Source organism: Petromyzon marinus, chromosome 22 (genome assembly GCF_048934315.1).
Source record: "Petromyzon marinus isolate PM22_M1 ecotype Great Lakes invasive population chromosome 22, UKy_Petmar_22M1.pri1.0, whole genome shotgun sequence".
NCBI lineage: Eukaryota > Metazoa > Chordata > Hyperoartia > Petromyzontiformes > Petromyzontidae > Petromyzon > Petromyzon marinus.
In genome coordinates this window covers 19,031,774-19,057,170 of record NC_133688.1, presented here as the reverse complement: position 1 = coordinate 19,057,170, position 25,397 = coordinate 19,031,774, and the positions used below count along the sequence as shown (strand labels likewise).

The window sequence follows — 25,397 nt, the reverse complement described above, 5'->3', positions numbered from 1 at the left end:
TGCAGTGCAGCAATGGATTTTGCTGCTTTGCTCTCTACTGCTGACCACGTAACCCCATAGCCACCTATGACAACCTGTTCGTGCATGGTGCTAACCCATCCAAGCAATATGCAGGCTCAACCCTGCTTAGCATTAGAAGTCTGACAAGATCGGGCACGTTACAGGTGATTTGGTCATAGGCTTACTTGAGATCCACCACTGAAAAAAATACATTCGGCATTGCAACTAATTAATGGATAATTATATGCGACAATGGATCTATATATTCCCACCAGACATTACCTGGTGTCGGTCTTGATGTGCTTGCAAGTGACAGGTGTGAAATAAATTTGACAACACTGATTATGATGATGTTATTACACGGAGGAATCAACGTCCTTGTGCGTAGCGACCATTTCGTCTGAATTTGTGTGTAGAGGCCCCCCAGGGGGGGCTGGGAAGTGGCGGGGGGGAGGAGTATCTCATAACATTTTTGAGATGTCATATATGTAAAATTGTACATACGATGCACATTTAATTTTAGATACATGAAACAAGAGCCAATTTGATTCCCTGCTCAAGTGAGCGTTGGGGGGCAGCGTTCATCTTATGTTCATAGCCCTGAGCCAGTGGTGCAAATTCCTCGTTCCTATGGTAGTGGCGAGTCTTCCCACGTGACAACCACTGTTGCCTGCCCACAAAGTCATTTTGTCATTCCCGGAAAAAATGATGAACCGAGTCAACCCCCAACTAGAATTTGAACTCGCAACCGTACAATTGCGAGCCTCTCGCTCCACCTCCGAGCCAACTGGCTATATTCTGCAAAACTTATTTACAAGCAGTCAACTTTTAAAAATGAAAATTAGTGACTTTCACGGTGGAAACTATTTGCGCCGGAAAGATAGGGCAGCGAGCCCGGACGCCGTCGTTCGTTCCCTAATGTCAAGGGCGCGTTACGTAGAGCTTGTCACGCACGTTATCTGTCGTTGGATTTTTTTTCTCTCTCTTTTTGAAATCCACTTTGCATTCTGTGTTCCTTAATGGCAACAATAAATATTTTTTTTAGCGTCAACGCGTGCGTTGCGCGCGTTGCGAGTGCGCACGCGTTTCCCTCCTACCCGTCCGCAGCTCTCTCCCTTCCACCAGCCATTGACGCCTTTGCTGTAGATCTTGACGACGTCTCCCTCGCGGAAGGAGAGCTCGGCGCGGTCCCGCGCCACGTAGTCGTAGCGCGCGATGCCGACGCCGATCGGCTGAGGCTCTGAGCGCCCAAGACGGAGGGGGAGAAACAGAGTGTGGTTACCTGCGTCGAGGGGGTCGGTCTGTTAAAACCAGGGGTGATGGGACACTTGGAACTTTTGTGTGCGCGTGCGTGTGTATATATATATGCGTGCGCGTGTTGTTCTAACGGAGTGATTTGTGTTGAATAAAGAAGCTGTTACGATACAAAGGAAAAATATTTTCACGTAAATAAAATGGTTAAAAATCAGTTCTAAATGATAATTTTTTTGTACAGTCTTTGGTGACTGGACTGAGACCATGAACTCAGCATACGCAGTTTAAGCACAGGCGGCTACCATATTTATAACCCTCACTTGCCCCGCTATCACAATGCTATCGTTACTGCCATGGTTACAGTTCTTGCGAACTTCTCTCATGGATTCCTCCACCCTTGTGGAAGACTCGGTGCACACTGTTTAATCTCATCCACACTTGGTTTATGACGCTTTGGGTCTGCATTCAGCAACTGTATAACTAAAGTAGAAGTAAAAAAAAGGCAACCGGGCTGGCTCGGCACGGCCTCGGTTGCGCGGTGGAAAAGGGGCGTCACTCACTGTCTGCCGGCCCTCGCATCCGGCGAAGCGGCAAGACAGACTGCATGGAGCCCTTGTACGGGTACTTGAGGTTCGTGTCCAGCGCGCTGAAGCCCTCCTTGAGCGAGTGCACCTGGTAGTACTCGACCAGTTGCTGGAGACAAACAGGCGAAACGCAGGCGGGGCAGGTCACGCGCGCACGTGAGGCAGGTTACGCACGCACACGTACAGGTAAAGGAGCAGCCCTTGCATTTGTCTCCTCGTGCCACTGCTGGCGGAAGGGCCTCCACTAGATGGCCTATCTAGGCCCTAGGAAGAGGTGGGGGGGGGGGGTACCCACACTTGGGGCACCATGGTGACGAGATGGTAACTACCTCGCCTGGTATACAGAGGTCGTGGGTTCGATCCCGACCCTGATGCCAGTATATTTGGTGTTTGCATGTTCTCCCCGTGGCCCCGTGGATTTGTCTCCACGTCCTCCGGTTTTTTCCCTCCACGTTAAGAAACGTGCGTTTAGAGTATTTGGCTGTTATAAATTTGCACGTGATAAGCCACATCATTTAGCTATCATTTGTGGCCAGGTCGCTTCTGAAAAAGAGCTATACAGCTCAGTGGGCCTTACCTGGTAAAATAAAATAAAACAAATTTCAATATTTTTTTGTTAAAGCATAATAGTTTTAGCACACCATATGCGACCTGCCGATCGACTTAACTGTGTTGTCCCCATCTATATATCACTCGCTTCTGGTGTTGGCCGTGAGCTGGAGTCGAACTTATATCACCGAGTACATGGCGTAGCGCAATAACCACTGTGCCACCGCTCAACACTTGCCCCATTAGTCTATGAAAGCTATATGGGTCTTTGTGTAAAAATGGAGAGCGGTGGCACAGTGGTTAGCACACTATGCTACGAATACCGCGACATTAGAGATGGAGGGATATTGTCCTATTGTTGAATTAATAGCAATAATTAAAAAAAAGGAAAATAAACCGTTGCATCATTCCCATTATGATTGCGCTTGCTTGCCCAGGAAAGCCTCGCCGAGTCTCATGACACTTTTTTCAGGACGGTCCTGCCACAACCCAATTGAGTAATTTGCGGAACATTTCGCTAATTTTGGACCGTGACCGCGCAAGCTACACACACACCGGGTCGGTCGCTGGAATTCGAACCGCGAAAACTCTGCAACGAGCGTCACCGTTCCAGGGTTGGGGTGAGAGGGGGTTCAGCGTCGCGACCCGTCCAAGTCAAACGTCGTGGTTGGCAGCTCCAAGCAGGGGCTGAGACTCACCACGAGGCTCTTGAAGCGCTTGGTCTCGGTGATATGGAACTTTCCTTCCTTGGCCACGATCTTGATGTGCTTCACCTCGTCGTTGTGCCTGGGAAAGCACAGACGCAGGCGAAGCATGAATTTCACTCGCGGGAGAACCCTCCACAGGGGGAAATTCCCATTTGGCGAGAGGACACCCAGGGCGGCTGAACACTTTTGTCAGCAGCAGAAGTTACCAAAGCACCTCGATGTGTTTTTGGGCTCTACCGCACGTTATTTCAGTTAGGGCACGTACTGATCCGGACAAAATATATCTTGGCAGCAACCTCAGATGACCTGAGAGAATGCTTGATGCAGTTTCAAGCGAACATTTTGCATCTAAAAATCGCTTGTTTGCGTTTTGAGAATTGTCCTTCAACTCATCGTCGCTGAGTAGTCTCAAACGATAATAAATAACGCGTTGTTAAATGCTTGTGCACACCGCGCGACAATTGAATTTGTTTGGCTGTGTTGGGCGGTTGCATGACAATAATTTGGCCTGATCGCTACACAATCACACCCGAAAATCATGGATGATGGTGACGATGATGACAATGACGACGGTGATGACAATGACGACAATGACAATGATGAAGACAATGATGAATGTGACGACAATGATGATGATGACGACGATGACGACGACGATGATGACGACGATACTGACGTCGAGTGCTGAGAACACAAGTGTCTGGCGTGGCTGCGTTTTTGCCGGCACCGGGGTGGAGGGCAGGCCGGGCGGGGGGGGGGGGGAAGCGTACCGGATGCTGATGGCGTACTCGCGCTGGTCCCGGACGCGACCACGCACCAGGTAGGTCCCATGCGGACAGCTCATGAGGATGTCCCCAGCCGCGCTCCTCTCCAGCACCTCCGCGAACCTGCCCCCCGGAGCCGAACGTTATCATTGTCGAGTCTGAGCGAGTTCCGGCGCAAGTGCACGTGTGCACCCGTGTAAGTTGAACTTCTTTCGCAACGTACATACGAATGAGCGTCGAGGAGGCGGTGTTCGACTCCCGTTCACGGGCCCCCGAGTTAAAGCTGGAAATTGCACTTCCCTATGGCGGGGGAGAGCGTATCCACGGGGCAACAACCACTGTTGACTTCCCCCACACTGTGGTACCTATTGTATCGACCCTCGAGTGATAATGGGCTGAGTCAACCACGAACCAGGATTTTAAGTCGCGGCCATCCGACTGCCCGCCACCCGCTCATGCCGCCTGGCCGGTGTTACCGTAATAATAATTATCATCGTATCTGTGATCATGATCATCATCATCATCGCTACATTGGTAACATATATTAGACAGTCAACACCACCATCCTTTTCAAATAAGTAACGAAAACACAATCATCTGCTCACCATGGGTATCCGCCATAGTCGTGGTTTTCTACTTTCTTTGGCTTCAAAGGAAATAAAAGGACGGAAGACAACATTAAAAATATTACGGATCAGTTATGTGTCATACACCAGGCATACAAGTATCTATTCCTCAGCTGCTCAGCCTGAAGTAATATTTGACGTCAATTGAAGGTAGTCTTCACATTTTCAGTGGTGCTTCTCTCCCAAGTCTTTGCCCAAATAACCCAGGATGCACTTGTCCTCATTAGATCTCAGAAACTAAAAACTAAACTATTTTGTATTTGTACCAGGTAAGGCCCACTGAGCTTTAAAGCTATTTTTCAGAAGCGACCTGGCCACAAATGATAGGTCAGTGAAGTGGCTTATCATGTGGAAATGTACAGCAGCCAAATACTTAGTTTAACTCCCAGGCTGTCGCGACCAATATCATCCATAATAGAGTTGTTTTGGGTTCGATCGCGTAAATAAATGTGTCGTTAAAACCCGCCACCACCCGACACAGCCAACTAGTAAGGGTTGTCACGTAAACAGAACATGTCAGTTCGTTACTAGTACAGCACACCGGTGTGTTGCAGAGCCAAGCCACAACATTTGCAATCTGAGTACGACGTTTCGCCAGTAATTACAACTAGCTTCATCAGCTTCATCAAATCTGGCTGGCAAATGTTGGCGTGCGTGTGCACGTATTATTCGGGTGATTTTGAAATGCTTACTGGGGTGGAGGGGTTGCCCAATTTATGGAATTGCCTTGCTACCGTTGTTTTGACAAAAGTTCTGAAAACGGCGCTTGCTTTTTTTTCCCCTTGCGCTACGTTTTATCGAACGAATCGCGCTACAGACCACGACCACAGCGGCGTTTCTGCCACGGGGTGAGGACGAACCAACATTCGGCATCCGGACCGGAAAACGTCGGCCACCACCGCCGTGGCCACCATCGCCGGCAGCGAGCAAAGGTCACCGGCCATAGCCACAACCTCACATCCGCGGTGATTTTGCATTTGTAAAGCTCACCGAGCAGGCGATAGCATGGCCACGTGCTTTATTTAAAAAGATATATATTAATGTCGGTGCAAGGAATCGTCGTGGCCCACGTGGTGCAAAGTTGGACTTTGTCCCAGTCATCGGAATGTGGAATGTTAAGTACCAACTCAGGGCCACCAATGGAGATGGACGCCGCACCACACCCGTTTGGAGTGGATTATTGACAAAATGGCCATTAAAACATCGCCTTCGTGATCCCCTCCCCCCGCGCCCAATTATTAGTATGAAAACGTCGGCCCGTTTTCACCAAAAACCTGACGACAAGTGGCGTTTACAACGTGCCATTTGGCTATAAACTCGATGGTTCTCATCTTATCTCTTCTGGACTGAGCTGGCCTGTTTCGAACTAATTGCTTCGAAATGAGTGCAAGCGTGTGGGTGTGTGTATATATATGTACGTGTGTGTGTGTATTTTTGTTCGTTTTGATGATGGAAAGATCTACGTATATTCAATCGGTAAGTTGCTAAGGCGCATGAGAAAAATATGTGAATATAATAAAAGTGTTCACATTTCAAATCAATACTGTTCATGTCAACTTTTTTGAAAGTTTAAAATTAATGTAGATGAACCAAGTAAGAACTCAAGAGACCTGTGGAATTCATCTTCTTTGGATCTTTCGGTAAAGTCACGTAGAATGAGAATAAAATAATAAATTGATAAAATAAAATAACACAATCATATTCTCACGACGTTTCGGCCACAACAAAGCGGCCTTCATCAGGTGAAGGGGACGAGACTGTCTGGAGGACAGAAGGGGACAGCGCTGTCCTCCAGACAGTCTCGTCCCCTTCACCTGATGAAGGCCGCTTGTGTTGTGGCCGAAACGTCGTGAGAATATTATTGTGTTATTTTATTTTATCAATTTATTATTTTATTCTCATTCTACGTGACTTTACCGAAAGAACCAAAGAAGATGAATCCTTGCAGTCACGAAAGCTTTAAATCGAAATTTAACCTGTGGAATTATTCTGCCGGGGGGGGGGGGCAATGTTTACAACGTGTAATCCCAGCTGAGAAGTTTTAATTTGGCAAATTTGCACCCTGACCCTGGCACACGACGGCCTCCTCCTCTTCCGAACGCCAACAAGGGATTTTTAATGTCCACTCTGAAGAAGCAGACAGCGCATTGTAGTATTATTATTGCTACTACTACGAAGGTTCATACACACCACCGCAGTAATAACTGGAGAGGCCGATGGATTCGAACCGTGAACTTTTGAAACAAGTGGCAAACGCGCTACCGCTGGGCTGTGGTCAACGCCCAGTGACTTTCTGAGGCACCGCAGTGTTGAGTTTCATAATGCGTTTCGATATTTCTGCTTTCTGAAGGGGAATTGCTGCTTCAACAGCGTATAAAAGATGTGTCTGTTATTAAGGCGGCGTTTTTTTCGGGTAAAAAATATGTTTGTCCCCATTGTGTTAAGTCATCATTAGACAAAGTATGCATTCGGATCCCTTCATGTTAAGAGAATGGCCCACGGAAGCAGATATTACAGAGCTGCCTCTGAAATCCCTTTCTCTTGCAGCAGGTGGCAGCACTAGCACATTCCTCCGCAACTTACCACAATGTTCCTCGCATGACGGTGAAAAGGAAGGGTTTTTTTTTTACTCCGAAATCTGGAACGTATCTAAATGAAGTGCAGAGCCAATTTGAATGCGATGGCTGTCTCTGTGTAGCCATCGATGACCAGGATGAGATCATCGACTTGCTACAATTGAGATCACCCCACCCAGTGCAACGCTTTTTGCCTGTCACGTTCTCGTCCAGACGTGTGCATTGCCATAATGATGTTACAAATAGTACGACAGCGTCATTGGCCTTGGGTTGGCGCGAGATATGTTTTGTAAGTATGTTGAACTTCTTTCGCGCCGCGCGTAGCCAACCGTAGCTCATCGGAGGCACGATAGAGGGTGGCACAAAGAAGTGAAAAAAATACGAAAAGATTGCAAAAAAAAGTAATAAGGAAACCCGTGGCGCACTTACCCGCACTGGCTCCACAAAGGTGCAAGGGAAATACCCAACCTTCCCAGAAACCACACTGCGACCCTGCAGCAATCCAAGAGAAAACACACACACAGACATTAGGAAACACACCCACGTACACCACAACCCCCACACACACACCCCCACACACACACCCCCAAACACACACCCCCACACACACACCCCCACACACACACCCCCACACACACAACAACCCCCACACACACACCCCCACACACACACCCACACACACACACCCCCACACACACACACACCAACACACACACCCCCACACACACTCACACAGACATGAGCACACCCACACACGCACACACATACACACACGTACACCAAAGACAAAGATCCCCCATATAACCTTAACAGACTGTTGGGACAAGTGATGTTAGCGAGCACCTATGAAGGCCGGCACGGCACACGAGGGGGTGGGTGGCCAGCACCACGCCCGGCCGCCTTTGTCTCCCCAGTGGCAATGTTTTTATGCTCTGCATCAGGTACTTATTTGAGGCTGAGTCGACCTAGGGGAGGCCCAGGACCGGTTCAAATAATCATCACTGATGTTGGCCGTGAGCGGGAATTGAACTTGGTTGCTGGGTTCGTAGCACAGCGCGCTAGCTGCTACACGATCGCTCCCCAATATTCGCCACAGCACTTGTTCCAACAGTATGTTAAGGCTACACGGGGAGCCTTTGTCTTATGTAAACACACAAAGACAAAGATGTCCCGTATAGCCTCAACATACTCTTTTGGGGCAAGTGCCACATTCAATAAAATTCACACAAACTACACGAGACACATCAACTTGGGTCTGCTAAGCACTGCATTTAGGCTCAATCGTGATCGACGTGGACGTGGCGAGCACTGCGGTGAAGCGAAAGCGCTTGGGTTGGCAGGAGGACGCTCGGGTTGGAGGAAACCACGGCGTGAAGGGATGGGAGGAAGCGCGCCGGTTCGGGAGGGTGAGCAGTGCGGTGAGGGAGTGGTGAGGAAAGGGCGAGGAGGGAGAGTTTAGGGTGTATGGAAGGGCGAGGAGGGAGAGTTTAAAGGTGGGACCAAATTCATAGACACTTGAGTGCAATCTAAGAAACTATAAACTAAACTATTTTAAATTTAGCCAGGTAAGGCCCACTGAACTATATAACTCTTTTTTTCCGAAGCGACCTGGCCACGAATAATAGCTCAAGGAAGTGGCTTATCACGTGTGGAAATTTACAGCAGCCAAATAATCTAAATGCATGTTTCTAAATGTGGAAGGAAAAAAAACACACAATATTTAACCAATTAGGACGACGTTTTGCCCGCATGACATGCACACCGGGTGGCCCAAACGTAATCTTATGGAGATAAGAGTGTAAACCTATTGTTTGATTTGTTATTCCGGTACACTGATTCCACCGCGGAGGAGATGGAGCGGCGAGGCTGGGGACAGAGCGCTCTCTACGTCACCTGCCACCAGTTGCACTTGGGGTCTCCTCTCATGAGCTCGATGATTTCCTTCTTCTCAAACGTGAGTGCGGGAAGATAGGCGGCCGGGGGAGACGGGATCCCAAAGTAGCCGCTGATCGCCGACATCTTGGGCAGACCTGGCAGGCGCACACGGCATCGTCGCGGGCCACACGCGCGGATCACTCGCCGCTCATTCACCACTCGGATCGGAGGCCTGGGCATAACTGCCCCCAAACCCCTCTGCCACCACCCCTCTATGCCAACACCTTCCCCAGCTCCCTCCCCCCTCTCTTTCTCTAAGTGAAGTTGATGCTCACCCAAGTCCGGGGTGGGGCTGGCAGCGGCGCTCCTGGGTCCGTTGAAATTCTGAAAATGGGAGAGCAAGACGTGACGATGATCACTTCCTTCTCGGCGACACTCAGCGGCGAGCGTCGTTCTAACCGGAAAAGGGCATTTGTTTGGGCAGACTTTCGGTGAATCCTTGTGATTTATGATCATCGTCGAACTGCCAAGCAATTCCGGCATCCGCCTGATGACACCGGTTCTTAACTACCAGCAAAACGTCATACCCAGTAGGTTAAATATTGCGTGGATTGCTCTCCAACAACACAATGGTGATGCGGAAGTCGTAGTCAATTGGAACATTTGTCCAACTGACAACTTTGTTATTTGGCTGTCGGTTGGAGGTGGGTTTACGACACACATTATACCTACACGAACCGAATAAAAAAAAATGTATTATGAATCGTAACATTGGTCTCGAAAGCCTTCGTGTGAAATTGTCTCATTCTTGTGCTACATTTGATTCTTGCGTTATAATCAGAACGAGTACCAAACAAGCGTAAAAAATCTACAATTCAATTGCAGTACGACGATGATCGTGTGCGTAAACCATATCAGTCACCCCTGGAACAGAATCTAACTCATACATACCTTGTCCATTGTGTTGAGAGGTGAATCTGGAAGGAAAAATCACAGAGATTATTCACCTACAGCTGAACGTATACAGGTTTCGTGACCTCTGGCATCATATACAGTCCACGAGGTACGTAACGACGCATCGATTCGTCCAAAAAGATCGAGTGCGTGGGTTCGTGAGAAGTTATTAATCACGGTTTCATGTGTCATGCATGTTGTACATTAATGTTCCACTTCGGCTAAGGGAGCGAACAGAACCGTACACACGGTGAGACAAAACGCACGAGAAACAGCACGAATGAGGACGGACAGGCGGACGGAGGGACACGGCTAAGGCATTGACGCTCGCAACCGCGGCTGGAAGGTGTTAAGAGTGTTGGGGGTCTCACCTGTGAGCCGCGGTTGGCGGCAGGCATCCATGTTCCCCAGGCACTCCTTGTGGGCGCTCGCCCCGCAGCGCATGCAATGGTAGCCCTGGAAGAACACCCCCCTGCGCGTCGCACCACACACGGCGTACATCATCATCATCACAACCAATCATCACGAGCATCTTCATTGCAACGAATGCCATCATCAACAGAATGAATGGTTGAGCAAACTCAAAAATGTACAACGGCCAAAAGCTACAATTGAATATATTTAGGATGCAGCACATCGTGGCGAAAAACCCACAATACTTTGCATGCCCCACGTGTCCCTTAACCCCCATTGCCCCCTACCCCCCAGTGTCCCCCGTGTCCCCCTACCCCCAGTGGCCCCACGTGCCCCCCCCCCCCCCACCTCAGCAGCATGTGGCAGGAGCGGCACTCGGTGCAGCGGTCAAACGTGTGCATCTCAAACTCGTGGTTCTGCCCGTTCCATTTCTCCGGCTTGATGTTTGATCTGCCGAACAAAATGAATGTAGAAGGTGAAGCATGCTTTTTGAGCACGCGTTTGCAAACGGCAACAGTTTAACAGCATCATCACCATCATCATCACCACCACCATCATCATCATCATCCCCCATGGTCAACCCATTCTTGGTATCCAACCGAGGCCTCGCCAAGGCCATCCTCAAGGCTTCTTCAAGAATCTTGAATTAAATGTATTTTTAGATGCTGAGCTATCACGAATTAGTGGCACCTCTAATGGATTATTCGAATCGTCTCAATTTGTGCGTCACCACGTTTGTGCAGCGTCTCGAGACGCGGGTAAACGTAAACGCTTTTATGAACACCAAAAGGGTATTTGTACTTTAAAAAAATACTTGTATTATTTACCAGGTAACGCCCACTGAGCTATGTAAGTCTTATTCAGAAGTGACCTCGCCTGGCCGCAAATGACAGCTCAACGGAGTGGCTCATCATCACGTGGAAATGTATGGCAGACAAACCCTCTCAATGCGCGTCTCAAAATGTGGAGGGAAAAACCGGTGGACCCGGAGCAAAATCCACACGACCACGAGGAGACAAACTCCAAATATACAACAGCGGGCGTCAGGGTCGGGATCGAGCCCACGAGCCCACGACCTCCTGTGTACTAGGCGAGTTCGTGAACTGTATTACGTCTCAGCTCTGACTCGCAGGACAAGTACACCGAGGCCGCAGGGCAACGTGACGGCACCGTGAAACCACGGGACCCCCCCCCACCCCATCCGCCCCCGTGCGAGCCACTCACTGCGCCATCTCGAACTGCTCCATCCACTTCTTCTTCTGCTCCACGGTCTTGCAGTGGAACTGGAACCCGTTCTGGCCGTGCAGGTGAGCCAAGAAGAAGCCGAACGACCACTGAGGGGTGTGGCAGGGGGTAACCGAGCGCTGGTGAGGTTCCCGATAGTAGCAGCGAGTCACCAAGCAGCCAATAATAATAATAGGTTCTGCACATTCTCTGCAAACTCTTAGAACAACGTAGTGTACATACATTGTGCATGTTAATTAACTGTGAACAACCCAACCAATAATAGGTTCTGCATATTCTCTGCAAACTCTTAGAACAACGTAGTGTACATACATTGTGCATGTTAATTAACTGTGAATAACCCAACCAATAATAGGTTCTGCACATTCTCTGCATACTCTTAGAACAACGTAGTGTACATACATTGTGCATGCTAATTAACTGTGAATAACCCAACCAATAATAGGTTCGGCACATTCTCTGCAAACTCTTAGAACTACGTAGTGTACATACATTGTGCATGTTAATTAACTGTGAATAACCCAACCAATAATAGGTTCTGCACATTCTCTGCATACTCTTAGAACAACGTAGTGTACATACATTGTGCATGCTAATTAACTGTGAATAACCCAACCAATAATAGGTTCTGCACATTCTCTGCATACTCTTAGAACAACGTAGTGTACATACATTGTGCATGCTAATTAACTGTGAATAACCCAACCAATAATAGGTTCGGCACATTCTCTGCAAACTCTTAGAACTACGTAGTGTACATACATTGTGCATGTTGATTAACTGTGAATAACCCAACCAATAATAGGTTCTGCACATTCTCTGCAAACTCTTAGAACAACGCAGTGTACATACATTGTGCATGTTAATTAACTGTGAATATCCCAACCAATAATAGGTTCTGCATATTATCTGCATACTCTTAGAACAATGCAGTGTACATACATTGTGCATGTTAATTAACTGTGAATAACCCAACCAATAATAAGTTCTGCACATTCTCTGCATAATCTTAGAACAATGCAGTGTACATACATTGTGCATGTTAATTAACTGTGAATAACCCAACCAATAATAATAATAATAGGTTCTGCATATTCTCTGCACACTCTTAGAACAACGTAGTGTACATACATTGTGCATGTTAATTAACTGTGAATAACCCAACCAATAATAATAGGTTCTGCACATTCTCTGCATACTCTTAGAACAACGTATTGTACATACATTGTGCATGTTGATTAACTGCGAATAACCCAACCAATAATAATAAGTTCTGCATATTCTCAGGTTAACATGATCCATTCTAACTTATATGACTACTCTTTATTTTTATCGGTAAAGTCACGTAGAAAGAAATTAAATTAAATAATAATAGAATACGACGTTTCGATTGCAACACAAGCAACCATCATCAGGTACAAATGAATGAGAAAACAAACATGGTCAACTTGGAAATATAATGCAATACAACACAGAGACAAACAGAGATAGTCTCTCTCTCTCTCTCTGCTTGTGTGTCTGTCTGTGTGTCTTTGGAGTAACGTATTCAACCAGGTGGGGTGTTGACTCTTGTGTTGGCCGACTCTCTGTGTTGTATTGCATTATATTTCCAAGTTTACTGTTTGTTTTCTCGTTCATTTGTGTTGCAATCGAAACGTCGTATTCTATTATTATTTAATTAATTTCTACGTGACTTTACCAAAAGAACCAAAGAGTCATTCCTGCAGTCACGAAAGCTTCGAATCTAGTTTGATATGACCACATTAATCCTCCTCTGGTCTTCCCACAGTTATGACATCACCTTTATTGGCCTATTTAAAACGGAAACAGGAACATTTCTTAACAACTATGGCTATCACCTGATGAAGCTGGTTGTAATCACCAGCGAAGCATCATACTTGAATTGTAAATGTTGCGGTTTTACCCTGAAACACACCGGTTTTCTGAAGTAGTAACTAATTGGTACGGTTTTTTTACATGACAAACTTTACTAATTGGCTGTGTCGGGTGGTGGCGGGTTTAACGACACATTTATGTCCAAATATACAGCAGGCGTCAGGGTTCGGATCGAACCCACGACCTCCTGTATACCAGGCGAGGTAGTTAACATCTCGCCAGCATGGTTCACCAATTAAATTGCGTTCCAATTCAATTGCGTTCCTGCAGAAGCTCCCCCGGCACATGGGAGAGACCAGGGCGGCTCATACAGTGAGGGAAAAAAGTATTTGATCACCTGCTGATTTTGTACGTTTGCCCACTGACAAAGAAATGATCAGTCTATAATTTTAATGGTCGGTTTATTTGAACAGTGAGAGACAGAATAACAACAACAAAATCCAGAAAAACGCATGTCAAAAATGTTATGAATTGATTTGCATTTTAATGAGGGAAATAAGTATTTGACCCCCTCTCAATCAGAAAGATTTCTGGCTCCCAGATGTCTTTTATACAGGTAACGAGCTGAGATTAGGAGCACACTTAAAGGGAGTGCTCCTAATCTCAGATTGTTACCTGTATAAAAGACAAGCAATCAATCAGATTCCAAACTCTCCACCATGGCCAAGACCAAAGAGCTCTCCAAGGATGTCAGGGACAAGATTGTAGACCTACACAAGGCTGGAATGGGCTACAAGACCATTGCCAAGCAGCTTGGTGAGAAGGTGACAACAGTTGGTGCGATTATTCGCAAATGGAAGAAACACAAAAGAACTGTCAATCTCCTTCGGCCTGAGGCTCCATGCAAGATCTTACCTCGTGGAGTTGCAATGATCATAAGAACGGTGAATAATCAGCCCGGAACTACACGGGAGAATCTTGTCAATGATCTCAAGGCAGCTGGGACCATTGTCACCAAGAAAACAATTGGTAACACACTACGCCGTGAAGGACTGAAATCCTGCAGCGCCTGCAATGTCCCCCTGCTCAAGAAAGTATATACATGCCCGTCTGAAGTTTGCCAATGAACATCTGAATGATTCAGAGGACAACTGGGTGAAAGTGTTGTGGTCAGATGAGACCAAAATGGAGCTCTTTGGCATCAACTCAACTCGCAGTGTTTGGAGGAGAAGGAATGCTGCCTATGACCCCAAGAACACCATCCCCACCGTCAAACATGGAGGTGGAAACATTATGCTTTGGGGGTGTTTTTCTGCTAAGGGGACAGGACAACTTCACGCATCAAAGGGACGATGGACGGGGCCATGTACCGTCAAATCTTGGGTGAGAGCCTCCTTTCCTCAGCCAGGGCATTGAAAATGTGTCGTGGATAGGTATTCCAGCATGAGAATGACCCAAAACACACGGCCAAGGCAACAAAGGAGTGGCTCAAGAAGAAGCACATTAAGTTCCTGGAGTGGCTTAGCCAGTCTCCAGACCTTAATCCCATAGAAAATCTGTGGAGGGAGCTGAAGGTTCGAGTTTCCAAACGTCAGCCTCGAAACCTTCGTGACTTGGAGAAGATCTGCAAAGAGGAGTGGGACAAAATCCCTCCTGAGATGTGTGCAAACCTGGTGGCCAACTACAAGAAACGTCTGACCTCTGTGATTGCCAACAAGGGTTTTGCCACCAAGTACTAAGTCATGTTTTGCAGAGGGGTCAAATACTTATTTCCCTCATTAAAATGCAAATCAATTTATAACATTTTCGACATGCGTTTTTCTGGATTTTGTTGTTGTTATTGTCTCTCGCTGTTCAAATAAACCTACCATTAAAATTATAGACTGATCATTTCTTTCTCAGTGGGCAAACATACAAAATCAGCAGGGGGATCAAATACTTTTTTCCCTCAATGTATACTGGACATCGGTGAAAAAAGAGCTTCATAGCTCATCGGATTCCTGCCGTATGAATAAACATTCTCAATCTGATTCTGGCTCGACGGCGCTCAGCCCACGCGGTAGTCGAGAGGGCGGGCACGCCGTCCGTGGCGTCGCACTCGCACACTCACACGCGCACACTCACACACTCACACGCGCACACTCACACGCGCACACTCGCACGCGCACACTCACGCTCGCACACTCACACACTCACACTCACACACTCACACTCACACGCGCACACTCACACGCGGGTGGGCGGGCGGGTGCGACTGGGCGCGTCTCACCTTCTTGTTGTCCTTGTTGGGAGTGGGGTCGTCCGTCACCTTGTACTCCTTCAGGTCCAGGATCTCCTTCATCTCGAACGTGTCCCCTCGCCGCTTGCAGATGATGACGGCGAGATCGAACAGGAAGATGTTGCTGCGCGGGGGGGCGAGCGGGGGGATGGCGACAACGTCGATGACGCCATTCACGAGTCGGATATTGACGTGGTGTATACAGGGATCAGAGCGGCGACGCGGCGGGTTAGCGGCACCGAGATGTGAACCCCACCCTCCCCCCCCACCGGCGAGCTGAGTTTGATTCCCCGGTCGTGGCCAACACGAGTTGCGAGCGGTATCCTTAACCGGTCTCGTACTCTCCCTTTATCAATCCACATGCGTTGGTGAAGGATGGTCAAGATGTGGGAGGCCTTCAGCCAGCAGGGGAATGACAGAGGGTTGTACATTATGCATCGTAGTGTTAGAACCGTGACAACGAGCTGGTCTTTGGCCAACCCGGACTGACCAGTGCAGTGGGATGTAATAATCGTGAGTTTGTGTTTGTCGTCGAAATAAACCTTCGTCTACAAAGTACCTCCAGCTGGAGGTGGGAGGCGATTCTTTACCTTTCCACAGCCCTGAGCCATCGGGTGCGAATTCCCAACATTACCAGGGCAGAAGTGACAACAACTGCTGCTGACCTCTCACGAAGCTGGACTCTTCTTTCTTTATCGATCTCAAGAGGAGCGAAGGTCTGAGTTGACTCGCACCGTTACAAGTGCGAGAATCGCGTCGCTCGAAGATTGCCGTCGTTGCATAGACTCACCGGTCTTGCTTGCTCCGACGCTCCGTGACCGACAACACCTTGAGTTCGTCGTCGATTTTGGGTCGCCCGTACATGGACAGTGCCTGGTTCTGCCATCGAGACACAAACGCACACGCACGGCGATGAGCACGGGTGGGGAGACGCCTGGCTCACGGAGGGACCGAACGTGGATTTCAAATGGCTTTAGCAGAGCACGCGCAATACCAACACCCCACCACCACAACCAACTAGTATCACCCACCGCCACCACAACCCATCCAAACAGCACCATCCACCGCTAAAACCACACCCCATCCAACCACAACCACCCACCGCCACCACCAACACAACCCATCCAATCACCACCACCCACCCCCACCACAACACCCCACCCAACCACCATCAATAGCAATTCCACGCGCCAGTGTCCGCCAAGGGTCTCTTTCACCAACAGAGAACGAACTTGTAAAGCCCAAGAGCCGACTGCTCTTTTTTCGACCAACGTGTTCCGGCAGAATTTGTTTACGCGGCAGAAAAACCCGGACTGATTTCCACTTCTCTGGATCTCATCAGCAGGGCTATAGCCCGTTAGACAAATGCTGCCGGGTTGCCCTCGGGTCAGGAGGCAAAAGCCCACCATAAACACAGACGGTGGAGGGCCACTCGGGGCAGTACAGCAACACGGTTGCCATAACACGGCCACGTTGCGCACCAACCGGTGACAAAAAAAATCGCTCGTGCCGCTGCGGACATGCAACGCTCGGCCCAAATGCAGACGACGGACTAAAAATAAAATATATAAATACAAATCCAATCGCCAATTCACAGAATTCTCCACGGTGCTAGAAGTCGCACGCAAGCTCGGTGGCCGCTGCACGCGGCGAAGGCAACGATCGGCGCCCGCTCGTGCCTCTCTGGACCTTTGTCACCACCGGGGCAGCAAATGGACGTCACAAACAGCACGCTGACCTGATAAATTTTATCTTTTTTTTATAGAGAGGCCTTTGCTTCAAGGTCCTTAGCGCAGTTAAAAATTAAAGAAATCAGAACGATAAAAGAATGATTTAGATGGCAGGGGTGTTGCAAGGGATGAGGAATGAGTGATCGCGATAGAAGGTGCGTAGGGGTTACGAAAGGGCAGCAGGGGAGGGACGGGAAGGAGTGGAGGGGCGAGGGAAGAGGAGGGGAATTGGCGATGGAGAAGAAGTGTGGCTTTGAGAGAGGAACGGAAGTAGGTTAATGTACAGGGGCAGTGTTGAGTCTCTCGGCAGTGTCGAGTCTATGAGCAGTGTTGAGTCTATGGGCAGTGTCGAGTCTATGAGCAGTGTTGAGTCTATGGGCAGTGTTGAGTCTATGAGCAGTGTTGAGTCTATGGGCAGTGTTGAGTCTATGGGCAGTGTTGAGTCTATGAGCAGTGTTGAGTCTATGAGCAGTGTTGAGCCTATGAGCAGTGTTGAGTCTATGAGCAGTGTTGAGTCTATGAGCAGTGTTGAGTCTATGAGCAGTGTTGATTCTACGAGCAGTGTTGAGTCTATGAGCAGTGTTGCTCAACGTCCAGGGGAAGTTTATTCCAGTGGAGGGGTGCAAGGAGGGAGAAGGACCTCGAATGGGATTGTGCAGAGGGAGAAGGAGGAGCAGAGAGAGAGAGAAGAATGGGAACGAAGAGAACAAGAGGAGGGGGCATGGAAGGAGATGAGACAGCCGAGGTAAGGTGGAGGCAAGGCCATAGAGAGATTACAAATGTTTAATGATTTCTTGAGTCAAGGTGAGGCTGAGACGGGTTGTGGTTATTCACGGACGGTTTTTAAAACATGCGGGAATCACAACGGTGAACGCCGACGCCTCCTACCAGATTTTCGATGGAGTTCTGCATCTTGGTTATGGTCTTAAGGGTCTCCATGTCGCGTTTCACCTCGTTCACATACTGCCCCACGTCCTGCACAGGAACACGGTGGTGGTGGCGGTAGCAGTGGTGGTGGTGGCAGTGGTAGTGGTGGTAGTGGTGGTGGTGGTGGCGGTGGTGGTGGAAGAGTCGTAAGGGCAACAGTTATGTCGATTAGACGTTAGCAGAAAAAGCCCCAACATCCTGACCACAGATTGCACGGTCAGCGAGCTGGCCATGTCAACTCAAGGGCAGCAGGAAAGGTCAGAGATCCATCCAAGCGGTGTTTTACCACCGCTCTTTATGTATAACAAGAATGATATTAATAATAATTCCAATTATTTAACAAGAGTGTGACTTCTTGAGTCTTTGACCCAGGTTGAGGGCCACCAGGCTGACTGTTTTGTCTCATCCACGCCGTGTTAAAGCACCACCACAACAACTCACTCGCTCACTCGAACAAGACGAAGAGAAAGATCCCCTGTATAGCCTGTAACAGAATCTTTGGGCAAGCGCTCTTAGCGAGTAGCACCTATGAAGGCCGGCACGGCACTCGAAGGGGTGGGTGGCCAGCACCACGCCCAGTCACTTTTGTTTCCCGAGTGGCGATATTTTAACACATCGCAGCGAGTTTCTCATTTGAGGCTGAATAAATCTTCCGCGAGTGACCCCACACTGAGGTCATGGTCTTTTGTTGCTGTTTGTCGTTGTTGATGCGCTGTGTGCGCTTCTGACCTTCATGGCATCGAGGGCTCTCTTGAGGTTCTCCCGTTCCGTTGCGTTTGTCGTGAAGGTGAGCAGCTCCTGCAGGGAGCAAAGCGACCGTGAGATGTGCAGAGCCACGCTAACACACGTGTAAGGCCCACTGAGCCAGCGACCTGGCCAACACAAATGATAGCTCAACCGAGTTGCTTATGTGTGTTAAACGTGGAAATGATATTCTGGCCAAATACTCTAAACGCATGTTATTGAGTCTAAATGTGGTGGGGACAAACCGTAGGACCCGGAGAATAATCCATGCAACTACGGGGAGATTGTGCAAATATACAGCAGGCGTCAGAGTCGGGATCGAACCCACGACCTTCTGTATACCAAGACGGGGTAGTTAACATCTCGCCACCGTGACGCCCCCGGTCTCACAAGGGGACACAGCCTCCATGTGAGACTGGCGACTAAATCTACACGACAAAGATCCCCTGTGTAGAGCCAGAGGAACTGATACTCATTGACGCATCGCTACATCCCCAGTATTAATGCTAAATGTGTTAACATTTAGCATATTGTAAGAGGCCGTCCACTGGGGAGACGCTGATTGGATGGTCGCATCGAATGTATCGTGAGATTAGGAATCGATATTACATCAAGCGATGCTCCGTTACGCCGCTAATTAACCACAGCAAACAATTTGCATAAATATGAGCGATCTTGAGAATGCATTTGAATCGACCAATCTATTTGCGTTTCCGCTCCACCCCTAATACCGGGTGTTAGTGGCGCACGCCTGCAGCCCAGCACTGTGGAGATCGCGAGCGTTGGTGGATCACACACACACACATTTTGTGAAACTCCTTCCTGACTCGTGCACGTTGCGGTCGCCATTTCCTCGCCTGCCAGGGTACGGCAGCACAGCAAGTGGGTTAATTACCATCTGTATTCCATCCGTACGGGGGTTAAGCATCACCCGTCGTAGCGTGCGTGGGGGGTTTCTCCAGGCACTCCTGTTTCCATCCCGCGTGCATGCCACACTCGTTCACGGAGTTGGCCAAGAGGTCCAAATATAAAACCACAGAGCTTGGGCAATAGTTGGTACCGATTTCTTTCTTTCTTCCCCCTTGCTTTGATAGTTCTCTCTCTCTCTCTGACAGTGAACTAAAACTGTGCGCATTCCGTATGGAGCATTATCATTATTAATGTGAATACGCGTGCTTGTCACGCGCGTGTGCGTTTCGATCGACCAGAGGGGCTTCCGTGGGGCCCCGGCACGGTCCCTACCTTGAGCAGCAGCGGGTACTTGAGCACACGCTGCATGGGGAACACGAGCAGGTCCCGGAGCGAGTGGCGGCCCTGGTTCGCGCGGTGGGTGCACTCCTGACACGCGTGGCGAGGGAGGGGAAAACAGTTCAAGACAGAATGGAGCGCACGCGGGCCACGCGCGGGGCGAGCGGTCGCTCGTGCGACCCTGTGGTCGGTACGCCTAAAACTCCCGCGACCGGAAACTAGGCCGTGGTGACGCCCCCGATCCGGCGTTCGGTCGCTTGCTCCGCGGTTAATAAAATACGAGGGAGGTTGGGCTTGGGTGGCTGTTTGGAGAGCCGGGAGACGTTTGGTCGAGAAGAGGTCACCGTCCAAACGACGTCCGGACGTCTCCGTTGACTTGCATGACCGCGGCACGAGAAGGACCCTGATCTGAGCCCAGCCGCTCGATCCGACGCCAGGAAAGCTCTTAAGTCACGGAACTGTGGTCGGCGTCGGTTTAGGATCGCGGCCCAGGCGAGGCCTTCCCTCGAGGGTGACCCTCGGCCTCGCGTAGTTTTTCCTAGTGGGTTTGGACAATGCACGTCGTCAGTGGGGACGATGGCCGGCGGTCGAGACGAACAACGGAGTGGCAGCTAAAGGAGGGTTATGCGGTGGAGAAGTCGTCCACCCCAGGCGACTTGCTGCCCAGGGTGACACCGGGTGACACCGGGTGACATCCTCGGTTCCCCTTCCCCCACCTCCCATGAGCACAGTTGGCTACGTGCAATGCAACAGAAGTTCAACAAAGACACATTCAACATGCGTACTTGGAAACATTTAGCGATCACCTCTCCGTGCGCACGTGTTACATACGATCACGCACAATATGCGCCAAAGAAGAAACTTTTGGGCTCGCCCCGGCTCTCACCTCTATCTTTTGACGGTATTCCTCCCGGGCAGTCAGCGTGTCGATGTACGCCGATGCGTCTGTCATCTTGCTGCAGTAGAGGCCGTAGAGGACAAACCTGGGACCGGAGCGGGGGGGAACAGGAGGAGGGGACGGAGCATGGAGCGAGCGGCACGCGACACGCACGCCGTGAGCCACACACAACAGGGGTTACGAGGCGGTTAGCTGGCTCCATCGTCATCATCGTCATCATCGTCATCATCGTTCATTATTCCTACTCTTCTGATAGCCGCAAAGGATGTCAGAGATCGGTGATGCGTAAGCTGAGTGGCCTATAGAACGAGCAACTAATTTGAAGACCCGACTCAGGAATGAGCTGGCGACAGCCTGCGTAGACCGACCGGCATGAAGACTGTATAGCATATCGCCTCTGTGGCAAGTGGGCTGAGTGGCGTGTGGGTTGAGTGGCGTGTAGGCTGAGTGGCGTGTGGGTTGAGTGGCGTGTAGGCTGAGTGGTGTGTGGGTTGAGTGGCGTGTAGACCGAGTGGCGTGTAGGCCACGTAGATCAGACTCTGATCTACGTGGTCAGGTGCCAAGTTTCAGGCCACGCATCGGACTATGAGACACACGCCCAGCTTCAGCCTTCGATGTAATTGAAAAAATAAATTCCTGTTATCTGGAAAGTACGGGAACAGGATGTAGGTGGGTGGGGGTTGAGAGTCCCGTGTCCCGATGCCTCCCCGCCCACGTACTTCTCCTTGTAGTTGATGAAGATCTGGTGCAGGTTCTGTCCTCCGCGCTGCAAGATGTTGTGCTGAATTTCGGTGCAGAACGACCGGTGCAGCCTCAGCAGCTCCTGCCGAAAGCCGGGCAATCGGTTTCCCGTCGTCGGGACGGGTTTTGCGCACGACGCGTTCCCACGGCCGCCCGCCGGCACGTCTGGGCCACGCGGGGCTGCGCGACCGTTGAGGAGAAGGAACGAAACGGCGCCCGGGCCGTCCTAGGAACAGGCCGGCGCGACTCGCATCTCATCTCCTACGTGTCGTGGGAACGCCGCGTTCGTGCAGACGGAACGCCGCATCTGCCGGCGAATGAATGAATGATGACCGAATGAATGAACGCAAAAGAGACCACGCCTTCCTACCTCCATGTTGCTGAAGATGGCATCGATATCCTTGCTCGTGAGCAATCTCTTCAGCGGCTGCATGAAGTGCTGCATCGGGGGAGAGAGTGCATGGTAACGTATGTACGTGTGTTCAACTTCTTTCCCACCGCACGTGGCCGACCGTGCTCATCGGAGGTGCGGTAAAGACTCGATGGCTGATTGAGCCGTGGGACAAGTCACCTGTTGAGCGTGGGTACCGGAACGCGAACGAGTATTCACCGGTCGAACTAAATAATGCATAAGACGAAGACTAAGATCCCCCTATAGCCTTAACAGACTGTAGGGGCAAGTGCTGTTAGCGAGTAGCACCTATGAAGGCCGACATGGCACACGACGGGGTGGATGGCTTCGGGGAGGAACGACTCAGATAACCATCACTGATATTGGCCGTGAACGGAAATCGAACTCCTGGACACCTGTGAAAAAGCGCTTCATAGGCTCATCGGATTCCTCCAGGATAAATGAAGATTCTGATTCTGAACTCGGGTTCGTAGCACCGTGTGCTTACCGTTGCACTCTACGTGAAATTACGCACAGGCACGGGATGAAGTACCGCTTGTAGAGTGAGAAGTACGGAAACCGGCCCCCTCCCCCCCGGCATGGAGCGCGGAGCGTGCACGATGCGGCAAGCGTGCGGTGCGGTGTGGTGCGGCGAGCGAGCGGTACGGTGTCGGTGGGCGAGTGCCGTCGCTCACCTTCTCGATGGTCTCCAGCGTGTCCGTGTAGCGCCGCTCCGTCTCACTGATTTCGTTCAAGCAGCAGTTCCTCCTGTCCTCGTCCCTCATCTGGCCTGGCTACACAGGCGAGCGGGGAAGGTCAACGCGAGAGATTCCCGCACCCCCCCCCCCCTGCTACATCCCCTCTCCATTGACAGATATTTATATGAATCCCGTAATGTCATCTATGCATGCAATTATCCAATGATTTGTTTAAACAAACATAGGACCCATTGAATAAAATTGGACCCGTAGACTTACACAGTATGAACAGTATGTATGCATGTAAAAATTATTTTGCACCGTACGTAGCTAGCTGTGCTAATCGGAGGTGCCGGGGAAGGACAACAAACTAAACACAACAACCAGTTCTAAAGAAATTAGTTTTCAATTTAGAATGGTCTTAATCTGGACCCACATATCTACACCGGACCCATAGAAAACACTGGACCCATAGACTTACATAAGACCCCATAGTCTTACAATGGACCCATAAACTAACACTGAACCCACACGCTTATTAGGAAAAGGGAAACTTTGCCAAGTACTGTATGTTCGTTGAACTTCGTTAGCACCGTAAAAAGCCAAGAGTGCGAAGCCATGGCACAGGGGGCGATGACGATGATGATGTCAGGAGATGTCAGCACTCTGCTGCCCTTACCGGAAGGATCGGCCTCATCACCTCCGACTTCATGATGTCCTCATACAGCTCGTCGCACTCCTCGTCGCCCGGCAAGTCGTAAATGTCATCCTCTTCATCCAAGTCGTACTCACTGCAGGCAGAGAGTCGTCCGTACACTTACACAGGGTCCATATACCTACATAGGAACTATAGACTCACAAGAAGACCCGTAGACTCACACAGAGACCCATAGACTCACACAGAGACCCATAGACTGACACATGACCCATAGACTCCCACAAGACCCATAGACTCACACAGAGACCCATAGGCTCATGCACTGACTTATACAGGGACCCATAGGCTCCCACAGGACCCATAGACTCACACAGAGACCCATAGAATCACACAGGACCCATTGACGTATACAGGACCCATAGACTCACACAGAGACCCATAGACTCACACGGAGACCCATAAAATCACACAGGACCCATTGACTCATACAGAGACACATAGACTCACGCAGGACCCATAGACTCACACAGAGACCCATAGACTCACACAGAGATCCATAGACTCCCACATGACCCATTGACTTACGCAGAGACACATAGACTCATACAGGACCCATTGACTCACACAGAACCCATAGACTCACACAGGACCCATTGAGTTACACAGAGACACATAGACTCACACATAACCCATAGACTCACACAGAGATCCATAGACTCACACAGGACTCAAAGACTCACACAGAGACCCATAAACTCACACAGGACCCATAGACTCACACAGAGATCCATAGACTCACACAGAGATCCGTAGACTAACACAGAGATCCATAGACTCACACAGAGATCCATAAACTCACACAGGACCCATAGATTTACACACAGACACATCGACTCACACAGAGATCCATAGACTCACACAGAGATCCATAGACTCACACAGGACCCATAGACTCACACAGAGATCCATAGACTCACACAGAGATCCATAGACTCACACAGGACCCATAGACTCACACAGAGATCCATAGACTCACACAGAGATCCATAGACTCATACAGAGATCCATAGACTCACACAGAGATCCATAGACAGACACAGAACCCATGGACTCACACAGAGATCCATAGACTCACACAGAGATCCATAGACTCACACAGATACACATAGACTCACACAGGACCCATAGACTCACACAGAGATCCATAGACTCACACAGAGATCTATAGACTCACACAGAGATCCATGGACTCACACAGAGATCCATAGACTCACACAGAGATCCATAGACTCACACAGAGATCCATAGACTCACACAGGACCTATAAACTTATATCGGACTCAAGGGATGACCATCCGAGATACGGGTTACAAAGACACGTTGAGGCACAATGCGCTCACCAACACAACGACATCGCTCAACAATGTAACGCAACAATCCAGCAGTGGACTGGTCGTGGCTGACGAAGATGATCTGTAGTAATTGAGCTTAAGTGTGCAACAATGCATCGATTGCTGTAACATTGACTAACAAGTGCACTATACACGTGCTGAATTTCACTTGTAAAAATCAATGTCATCAGACCCCATGGTCTGCTTGCTATTCGGGTGCCGCGGTGCCGAGATGTTAACTCCTTTGCCTGGTATGCAGGAGGTCGTGGGTTCGATCCCAACTTTTGACGCCTGCTGTATATTTGGAGT

At 49.5% G+C, this 25,397-nt stretch overlaps 1 protein-coding gene across 1 annotated transcript in view; it reads right to left on the bottom strand.

Annotated features, from left to right (window-relative positions):
• LOC116944867 (guanine nucleotide exchange factor VAV3-like) overlaps positions 1–25,397 on the bottom strand; it is a 47,755-nt gene that overhangs the window by 423 nt on the left and 21,935 nt on the right. Inside the window, exons 6-27 of the mRNA XM_032958710.2 lie at positions 23,719–23,830; positions 23,037–23,135; positions 22,321–22,389; positions 21,929–22,032; positions 21,198–21,294; positions 20,306–20,401; positions 19,049–19,117; positions 18,281–18,367; positions 16,453–16,541; positions 15,654–15,786; positions 11,528–11,637; positions 10,652–10,753; positions 10,261–10,361; positions 9,887–9,912; positions 9,271–9,319; positions 8,954–9,090; positions 7,490–7,552; positions 4,464–4,504; positions 3,865–3,981; positions 3,086–3,173; positions 1,815–1,947; positions 1,098–1,240 (exon numbers count right to left, since the gene is read on the bottom strand). Of these exons, the coding sequence (XP_032814601.1) occupies positions 1,098–1,240; positions 1,815–1,947; positions 3,086–3,173; positions 3,865–3,981; positions 4,464–4,504; positions 7,490–7,552; positions 8,954–9,090; positions 9,271–9,319; positions 9,887–9,912; positions 10,261–10,361; positions 10,652–10,753; positions 11,528–11,637; positions 15,654–15,786; positions 16,453–16,541; positions 18,281–18,367; positions 19,049–19,117; positions 20,306–20,401; positions 21,198–21,294; positions 21,929–22,032; positions 22,321–22,389; positions 23,037–23,135; positions 23,719–23,830 (2,065 nt within the window). The remainder of the gene's footprint in view (positions 1–1,097; positions 1,241–1,814; positions 1,948–3,085; positions 3,174–3,864; positions 3,982–4,463; positions 4,505–7,489; positions 7,553–8,953; positions 9,091–9,270; positions 9,320–9,886; positions 9,913–10,260; positions 10,362–10,651; positions 10,754–11,527; positions 11,638–15,653; positions 15,787–16,452; positions 16,542–18,280; positions 18,368–19,048; positions 19,118–20,305; positions 20,402–21,197; positions 21,295–21,928; positions 22,033–22,320; positions 22,390–23,036; positions 23,136–23,718; positions 23,831–25,397) is intronic.